The 10290-nt window shown below is 41.8% G+C and overlaps 1 protein-coding gene across 3 annotated transcripts in view; it reads left to right on the plus strand.

Annotated features, from left to right (window-relative positions):
• Window positions 1-10060, plus strand: part of TINAG (tubulointerstitial nephritis antigen) — a 44724-nt gene extending 34664 nt beyond the window's left edge. For 2 of the 3 annotated variants that reach the window (XM_054983183.1, XM_054983170.1), the window contains 2 exons: window positions 8284-8329; window positions 9765-10060. In XM_054983183.1, the coding sequence (XP_054839158.1) occupies window positions 8284-8329; window positions 9765-9881 (163 nt within the window). In that variant the 3' untranslated portion in view covers window positions 9882-10060. Of the gene's footprint in view, window positions 1-6880; window positions 6940-8283; window positions 8330-9764 lie in introns of all 3 variants that reach the window. The other variant, XR_008597315.1, reaches the window with a different exon arrangement.
• Window positions 10061-10290: the final 230 nt, after the last annotated feature.

Below are 10290 nucleotides of genomic sequence, written 5' to 3' on the forward strand. Positions count from 1 at the left end.
GAAGATGGAGCCACTCTGGCGCATCTCTGGATGCAATTGTTGGTGACCTTTCCACTCCCTCACCTAAAACGTAGGAAAGCTCTGCTGCGTTTGGTCAGAGGTCCATTAGTTCAGCATTCTGTTACCTTAGATGTCCACCAGAGGTCCTTGGAAAGCCTGCAAGCAGGGCATGGAGACCCCAATCCCTTACTGTTGTTGTACTCAACAAGTGATATCTGGGGCATGGAGGTTCCAATTACCTATCATGGCAAATAGTCATTTATCAATATTCATGAATATGTCTAATTCTCCTTTAAAACTATCTAAGCCATCACTATATCCTGTGGCACTGGGTTCTATAATCTATTAGTTAAGTAAACTACCTTCCTTGGTTTCTTCTGAATCTTCTACTTATTATGTTATTTAGGGGCCCCAAATTTCAGTATCATGACAGGAGAGGAAAACATTTACTCTATACACATACCCTATACAATGCATTATGTTATAAACCTCTATCATATCCCTCCCCCTTAGAAAACAGTTAATTTATTTTTTATTTTACAAATATGTAAAAGAAAAAAGGGAAACAGCTTCCAAATGAGTACATTACCATAATAGCATATGCTCCTTTTAAGATGAAATCAAATACTATAAAATGTATTATTCCTGAATATAATACTTCCAAAATATTTCAACAAATTTAAACCTTCATATAATTAGTAAGCCATAGCAGGCAACAATCTCCTTCACGCCTCCACGCTAACTTCATCCAATGAATAGATGAATACCATAATTAATACATAGCTAAGGTTCTGTAGTGGTTCCAATCCTATCCTTGAGGGTAGGTTGCAGAGTGTGGTGCTGGGGGACTGCTGCTCTGCCCCTTGGCCCCAAGGTTCCAAATTGTCCCCCAGAGGTCACTGAAGATTTGGGCTGAGTTGCCACCAACATATGGATAATACTTAGTTCTATTGTAGTACACACCCTGGTTACATCTAGATTAGATTACTACAATGTGCTGTATGTGGGATTGCCCTTGAAGACTGTCCAGGAGCTACAGCTGGTACAGAATGCTGTGACCAGAGTGTTGACTGCAGTGGGTCATAAGATCCCTATCACCCCAGTCTTGCTCCATCTCTACTGGCTCCCAATTTGCTTCTGGGACCAATAGACGGTGTTGCTATGGCCCTTTAAAGTCCTATACAACATACCTTAAGGATCACCTTTTCCTGTCTGAACATACCTGCTCACTCTGGTCATCTTCAAAGGCCCTGCTACAGGTGTCCCTGCCATCTGAGGCTAGATGGAACTTTTCTGTATTGTTTGGCATACCTCCCAATAACTGTTATTGTCCCTCCTCCCTGTTTTTGGTGTTGTGTGTTTGTGTGTGTCCTTTACTTTTATGGTTGTTGTGGGTTCTCCGGCCGTGAAAGCCTTCGACAATACATCTTTACTTTTATGCTATTTTAAATGCTGTTTTAAATTTTTTAATGTTTACCACCTTGGACAGAAAGGTGGCATACAATGTTTTTAATTTAAAATAAAAATAAAAATAATGCATATAATTTTTCTATTTATTTTTTAAAGGATATTCCCATGCTGCCTTTTCAGAGTTCTGCTTGAGTTGAGTGACAATTAAATCAATGTAACAATGTAAAAATAAGCCATTAAAAACAAGCTAGAGGACATAAACAGCATAAATATGCATAAAACAGAAGCAGACCATTATAAAAGCTAGTAAGATAAACCCCCTAATTAAAAGCCTGGATAAAATGATGTGTTTTGGCCTGGTGCTAGAAGAAAAGGAAGTGCCATGAAGCCTCAAGAGAAAAGGCATTCTAAAGGTGAGGTGTGCTGTCTCTAGTCATCTCACTTCTGAAGGTGGGGGCAGATAGAGCAGGGCTTGAGAAACAGATCTTAACAGGCAGGCTACAAGAGGAAACGGTCCTTCATGTACCCTGATACCAACCCATTTAGGGTAAAAAAACAGTATTTTCAATTGTGTCCTGAAACAGATAGGCAACCAGTGCAGATCTTTAAGCAGGGGAGTGCTATGAGCCATGACTATATTAAAACTGCTGCATTTTAGACCAATTGAAGTTTCCAGACCATTTTCAAAGGCAACCACGTGTAGCACATATTACAGTGATCTAATTCAGGTATGATTAGAGCATGGATTACCATGCCCAGATCATGCTTTCTGATGAACACTTGTAGCCAGAGCTGATAAAATGTGTTATGTGCCATGGAGGAGATCTAAGCCTCCAACCATAGGCCAGGATCCAGTTGTACCCCTAAGCTATTAATCTTCTCCTTTAAGGAGAGTGGAACTCCCTCCAGCACAGGCTGACTCCTCAGTTCTCTGGCAGCTTTATCATTGACCTCGATCTTGATTGGCCTTCATCTAGCACATTAGTTTCTCTAGGCACCTATTCAGGACTAGAACCATCTGGTTTATCTATTCAGAAATAGGGCTGGGTGTCATCTACATATTGGTAACATCTCACTCCAAATTCCCAGATGAACTTTTCTAATGGTTTCATGTAGATGTTAAATAGTATGGGGGGGGGGGAGATGGAACCCTGTGGGACCCAAAGCATAAATGCTATGTGAGCAGCAATTAGGGATGCCAGACCCCTGGCAGGGTGGGGGATTCCCCGCCCCTGCCCCCACACCCTGCCCCCACTTACCTGGCCAGCAGGAGGTGTGCACCTTCCATGCACGTTCCCCTTTGGCACTGCTCACTCCTGTGTGCAGCAGCTGCCCAGATTGGACCCATTTTGGTCTGGATTGGGGCCACTGCGGAGCACAGGAGTGCTCCTGCCCTCCACTGTGGCCTAAAACAGCCCATTTTAGCCCAAATCGGGCTTGTTTGGGGCCCATTTTGGCATGCAGTTGGCCTGTTTTGGGCGGCTGCAGAGTGCAGGAGCGCTCCTGCACTCCACAGCGGCTCAAAATGGGCCCAATCTGCACCAAAACAGGCCCATAGAGGGCAGGAGTGCTCACGTGCTCTGCAGCAGCCCCGATCCAAGCCCCTGCAGAGTGTGGGCATGCTCCCAGGGGCCACGTGATGACATCACTTCCCAGAAGCAATTCTCTTGGCACAAAACTCTAGGATTGGTTGGTCAAGTAAGAATGGAAGCACCAAAGTACAAGGCCTTCCACTCTCAAACCACCCAGCCTTTCCAGAAGGATATTATAGTACAGGATATAAAAAGCAGCTGAGAGGTCCAGGAGAATCAACAGGAACACATTCCCTGTCGCTTTCTCAACAGAGGTTGTCAATCAGGGCAACTGAGGCCATTTCTGTCCTAAACCCAGGCCTGAATCCAGACTGAAATAGGTCTAGTTAATTAATCTCTCCCTCAGCTGTCTGAAGCTGCGTAGCCACCTACCACTCACTCAAGCACCTTACCCAAGAATGGAATGTTCTACAGTCTTATCTTTTTTGTAGAGCAGTAAGTCTAACTAAGATATACATATCTTTTATTTTGCTAAAAAAATGAAAAGCCCAAAACACTGCAATTTTTCCTCATAGGAAAGGTGCTCTTGAGCATTTTGGTTTACAGCTCCACAATCATTTACAGCTCCACAATGTACTTTTAGAGATGGAGTAAACAGAACAATTCACAGTATTCCAAATGCAGCTGCACCATAACATGCATTACAAGTGTATTACAATATTAGCTATTTTATTTTCAATCCTTTTCTCAATTATCCTTTTCTCCCCCACTCTGCTGCTGCATACTGAAACAGCATTTTTGCCTCACTATCAACTATAACATCAAGATTTCTTTCTTGGTTAGTCTTTACCAGGGCCGTTTTCACACTACTAACCTGCTTCCATAACGTTGCGAAACATTGCGCAAAAAACATGAAAGATAGCGTCTTCTCGCAAGAATTTTGCGCGATGTCGCTCAAAACTCTCACGAGAAGATGCTTATCTTCCGCGGTTTTTGCGCAACGTTTCACAGTGTTATGGAAGCAGGTTAGTAGTGTGAAAATGGCCTCATTCAGATCCCATTAAGGCCTGTCTAAAGTTTGTATTTGCCACCTCCCCATGTGTCATATTTTAGATTTATTTAAATCAAATTTCATTCATCATGCTATTTCTCACTAACCCAGTTTGGAGAGATCCTCTTTGAGCTCTTTGTAATCAACTTGGTTTGGGCTTGAATAAACTAGTGTCATCTGCAAATATGGCCAGTTAGTGCTCACCCCCATTCTGGATCATTTACGGACAAGTTAAATATCAACAGTTAACTCAAATTCCTGGAGAATTACACGGCTGCTCACTCAATTGCAGGCACTGCCATTTACTGCTATTCTTTGCTTCCTGTTGTGTAACATAATCCATGAAACGACCCCGCCCTGTTATCCCATGGCTGCTAAACTTACTCAAGAGCCTTTTTAAAAGATATGTCAAAAGAAGTCCAAATGTACTATGTCTTACCAGATAACTCATCAACATGCCTTAACATATTCAGAGAATGCAGAATGGTTGAAGCAGAACTTCCCTTTGCAAAAGCGATGATGACTTTTCATCAATGGGGCTTATTCTTCTATATGCTATATCATCATGCCAGCTCCCATAGCCTTCCTGCCTGTAGAGGCTTCTGTGGAGTGATTGTGTAAGAGTACTAGTAGTAGCTGCTGTATGAGGCATTGGCCTTAGCTTCAATCTTGCAGCAACAAAATGAGTGTGTTCTTGTACTGATACGCTTTTTCCTTGGGCATCCATTTGAAGAAAAAGAACCATTCAAAGAACAAGACAACCAAATTCCAACCTGAATGTATTGTTAAGAACTGATTTATAAATATACGTTAATGGCAAGAGAAGCCATTCACATTTTTCAGTGGATTGGTTTCAGCATTAACCAGAGTGCTTCAGGAGGATTTATTTTCCTTAGCGGTATTAAATCAGCTAAAGTAGATGCTTATGTTTGAGAACTTGAGCTGAGGGGACATGTCAAAGAGTCAAGTGATGAAAGGAATGGGGCCAGGGTCAGGAACACGGGTTTCTAGAGAAATATAACATCACAAGGTCAATCCTTAGCCTGTTGGTTCCAGACATTATTGTTGTAATCATGTTTTCCTAGTATGAAAAAGGGCTCGAGCTTTGTAGATATGCTATTTGATTATAGCTGTACGCCACCTTTTTTAGTAATGTAACTGAAAACAAATATTTCAGTGGCAATAGTGATGTTTGTGTGCCAATTTTCTATTGTGACATTTAGTATTAAATAACAGTACATTTTACAGGTAGAATTGGTAAAGGGATGTGTTAAAATGGCTATAGCTTTCATGAGCTAGATCTGAATATTTTTCACATATTCCAGTGAAAAATTTGGGAGATTGCTGGTAGCAACAATTTACCATTTGGGGTACCTGACAAAGGGAATTTTGAATCTTGAAAGCTTATACCCGGAAAACCTTGTTGATCTTTAAACTGCTACTAGACTTACATCTTGCTCTTCTACTGCAGACAAACACAGCTACCCACCTGAAATCATTTGGGGCAAGAAATTACATGGCCAAACATGAAATTCCAGCCACTGTATTGTACAGATTCTTATGGTTGCTACATGCTAATGTATTTGAGGCGAGGCTATGGTTAAGTGGTAGAGCATCTGCTTAGAATGCAGAAGGTCTCAAGTTCAATCCCTGGCATCCCTAGTTAAAAGGATCTGGTAGTACGTGATGTAAAAGACTTTTTCATAAGACCCTGGAGAGCTGTTGCCACTCTAGGTAGAAAATACTGCCTTTATGCCTGTCAGGCAGAGTAGGTAAATAAAGCGCAGTGAAGTCACACTGTGCTGATTATAGAGGTTAAAAAGTGTATTTAGGAACTACATACTTGAGAGTAAAGGAGAGAGATAGAAATAGGTCCTCACTATCTGACTACATCTTAGAGAAGAGGAAGGGTACCAGGAGAGAGAAGAAGCAGGATATTGCCTTGTTTAGCCCAATAGGAGACAAGACAAGGAGATGACCCCCAGGAAGCAAGAGAGATGCTCTCCTCACTGTCCTAACTAAGTGATCCTTGCTGCCCCCTGTATGGAAGGCTCTTCTTTCCTTCTTCCTTCCTTCTTTGTTGGACACCAGACATTGCAATTTCCAACAATGCCAATAGTCTGATTCAGCTTAAGGCAGTCTTCATGTGTATTCTTGCATGTGCATTTTAACAAAACCTTAAACTGATCTTTTAAAATTCTACCCTTTTGGTGGTTTATGCATAATCAAATATGGATACAAGTAACATAAGTAGCCCTGTCAAAAACAAAAGAAATGTTTTTCCCATTGTGCCACGTATATTTATCTGCCCACTGAGGTTACAGCTGCATGGGTTTAGAGGGGAAAATATCATGAAACGGAGGGTGAACTCTATAGGGTTGCCAAGTCCCCTTACCCTGCCTGCAGGAAGGAGGGACCCAGCACTCACCTTTTGAGAGTGCTTGAGTGCATGTAACACACATGCCCACTCCCAGCACAGCTTAATGATGCCACTTCTGAGAGTGATGTCATCATATCAGCATTGCCCGCCGCTGAGCGCAATGACTTCACTTCAGGAAATGACTCATCATCACGCTCATGGGGAGCACACTGGCTGCGCACTGGCCCAGGTTTTTTGCCTCCCAGGCGCATTCCCCAGGGCCTCCCCCCCCCACAAGCCAGGTGAGTGGCAGTGGGGAGCAGAGGCTGGGAGCAGAGGCTGGGGACAGGCAGCCTACAACTCTAGTCCATGAAAGCTTGTGCTTAGTCTTACTCTTTAAGGCACAACTGGCTTCTTTTTTGTTTTTGCCGTGAAAAACATGTCAACTTCTCTAGCATAGACATGTGGGAGGGGGGCACATTTGGATCAGAACTTCAGCTAAAGGCATTTTATGCTTTCCCCTTGCAGCATTTTTCTGACTTGAAATGTCTCCTGGGAGCTGTTATTTGTCCCCCTTGGAGAAGCTTGTGAGTACACTTATGTTTCCCCAACAGGGCAAAGAGCTGCTCCCTGTGTTCATGTCAGGCTGGGAAATCAGTGTTGGAGGGGGGAGACTTAAGCACCCTCTCCATACATGCCATCATTCCAGTCCAAATTGGGCCCTCACATGCCTGAGAATCAGGGCTTTTCTTCAGCTGGAATGCGGTGGAACGGAGTTATTGCACATCTTGAAAATGGTCACATGGCCAGTGGCCCCACCCCTTGATCTCCAGACAGAGGGGAGTTTAGATTGCCCTCCGCACTGCACGCCTGGATATCAGGGGGCGGGGCTACCGGCCATGTGACCATTTTCACCAAGGGCGATTTAAACTTTAAAAAACTCCCCCCTTGTTCCAGCTGACCCAAAGTGACATCATTGTGCGGTCCTGAGTTCCACCACTGAGTTCCACCACCTCTTTTCCCAGAAAAAAAGCCCTGCTGAGAGTTAAAGTTCAAAGATTGCTGGAAAGACTGAAAATATAATGCCACATTCCCATCTGGTTTGATAGTAGCTGTGGCAGACCTGGAAACAATGTCACATATGGCTAAGCCCTAATAAAACTCTTTGAGTTGGATCATGTGACACTATTCCATTAAGTGAGGAATTTCCCTCAGGTGGTAAAAGCCTTCCTCCAATGAAACAAGCTTCCTTTCACTGAAGCAAGGCACTTACCATGTGGGACTTGTTGGTCCAGCCCTTTCCTTTCCTTCCTTCCTTCCTTCTACCACCCCATCCCCTTCAAATGATCCACTTTAATAGGAATTCATTGGTAGGAGGACTGCAGAAATCAGAACGCTGTGTGCACAGCTCATCTACCGAAGTTTCATCACCCTTTAGTTAAAAGCTACTGTAAGTACTATCACCAATTTAATTAGAGCCATAATATCCATATTCCCAACTCTGCCAATTAAATTCTGAGCACAATAAGAGGTAGTTGTGGAATCAAATTAAATATGTAGGCAGGAAACTTGGGGAAAATGTGTTTACTTTTATTTACTCTCATTTCAGTTTGTTTAGCTAACTGGCAGCCTTCCCACAGAAGAAAACCTATTAAGGAATATATTAGGCTATTTTTGTGACAGGCAAGATGTGTCTTAATGGTGTACACCATGTTCCATGCTGATACTGAAAAGGCACTTCACAGTCAGCATAGCATCCGCTAAACAATTTAAAACTTTCACTCCTGTTTGTTATGATTCATACTGATCACTTACAGGTGGAAAAAATGTTCTCTAAAGTTGATGTTTGTTTTGTTGGGTTCCCCCCTTCTCAACCAGTATATAAGAAAAATAAATGTAGTGTATCTCACTAATGCCATCTCTTTGATTAGGTGGGGTGTACTGCAAGATACAGAAGAAAAAAGGCAGAAATATTGGGTAAGTTGAGCTTTGCAACAGAGAAAAGCTAATTGTAGATGAAATCCAGTTGAAACCAATAAAACAATGTGGTTGTAGCCAACATAAACACCAGTGATTTCAATGGATTTTAAAGAAGACTGCATTGGTCCAGATTATTCTTGATGTGTTGGAGCTCACCTTGATGTTTCACAGCTGGGGCCACATTCACACATTGTGCTTGGATTAGCAGCAATGTGGTTTTCTCTCTCAGGTTCTCTTTTACCTTCTTCCTTGGTTAGCAGTCACCTTCAGTGTGTGGAGAAACTGCTAAACAAATGAAAGCTCTACTGAACGTACCCAGTGACTCCCTACTAGGGTAAGGCTCAAATGCCATGTGATGTGGAATTCTACAGAATTCTTTCTTCCTCCGAAAAAGGCATTCTCCATCGGAAGAAGTCTTTCTTCATTGAAGGAAGATGTAACAGAAGAGAATCATAAGATCCAACTTAACTGAAGGGAGTCATAGAAACCAACCTTTTTGGTTTTTAAAATTGAGAAAAACCCATAGACCTTCCATAAAACATGTGGTGTGAACCTAAGAAACCTGCAGCTCATATATTATGAAGCCCTACTAGACTCCCGCTGGACTTTGACATCAAGTAGAAGGCACAGAGAGAGATTATTTGTGCCTAAAATATCTTGTCTGTTCCAAAAAAATGTGTGTAATGATAAGTACAGATAAGGGATTTCTTCAGATACAGCCAGTAACAGGCAAACGGGAATGATAAAAGACCAGGTACTGCTGCTGCTCCTCCTCCTCCATTTCTCATTAGTCTCTCTCTTTTGTAATGTCACAAAAACAATGCCTGGTGTAATGTCATCAGGCTGGGTTCTCCTCACACTTACTTTATGCCATTGGCTAACTGGGGGACGCACTCTGTGATGATGTTGTATTATATGTGTGTACTTGACCTGACAAGGAAAGCAGCACAGTGCTTCGTGTCTCTTATAAAGTCTAATTTACTGTCTATGTAGATGGTTCTGTACTAGAGGTTCTAATATGCTTAATGTAAAGTAGCTCCTTGTAGGAAACATGAGGAAGGGTCAACTTATTTGGAAGACACCAATATCTTATCACTTAGACTGGGGATATATCCCATCTTCTTTCATTGTGTTGTTACAATCTGAGCATTAACAGAGCCAGCATGGTGTAGAAGTTACGTTTTGTTCTAGGATTCTAGGAGATCCCAGTTGCTCTCCCTGCTCTCCCGTGGAAGCTCACTGGGTGACCTTGGACCAGTCACACACTCTCAGCCTAACCTACTTATAGAGTTGTTATTGTGAGGATTAAATGGAAGAGGGGAGAACAATGTTGTGAGCTGCTCTGAATCCCCACTGGACAGAAAAGTAGGGTATAAATATCCAATGAAACAAATAATGTGCTATGTTCTTTCTCTTTCCTCTTCCTTCCTAGATAGTTGCAAATTCCTGGGGAAAGACCTGGGGAGAAAACGGCTACTTCAGGATTTTACGTGGACAAAATGAATGTGATATTGAAAACCTGATTATAGCTACCAAGTGTCACTTTTAAAAAGTTTTCATTTGTGATATTTCCCAACAATTTTTAACAAATAAATAAATAAATAAATAAATAAATAAATAAATAAATAAATAAATAAATAGGCTGTATAATTCATCATCAATATACACCCTTGTGATTTGGGGAAGGGGGGCAGAGTAATTGTTTTAATTTAGATAAATGTGTGTTTTGATGGAAATTAAAACAGAAATTCATCTAGCAGTATCCAACTCTGTTACTTGCTTTTATTTATTTAACATTATTTATAGTCTGCCTTCCTTATTAAGACTCAAGGTGGATTACACAGTGTAAATCAATACACTGTGTAGTGATTTACACAATCAATACACAGTGTGTACAATCAACAGCAGGGACATTCAGTAAACAATGCAATAGGGGATACAATCTCTACAGAACTTTA

This window comes from Eublepharis macularius, chromosome 1 (genome assembly GCF_028583425.1).
Source record: "Eublepharis macularius isolate TG4126 chromosome 1, MPM_Emac_v1.0, whole genome shotgun sequence".
NCBI lineage: Eukaryota > Metazoa > Chordata > Lepidosauria > Squamata > Eublepharidae > Eublepharis > Eublepharis macularius.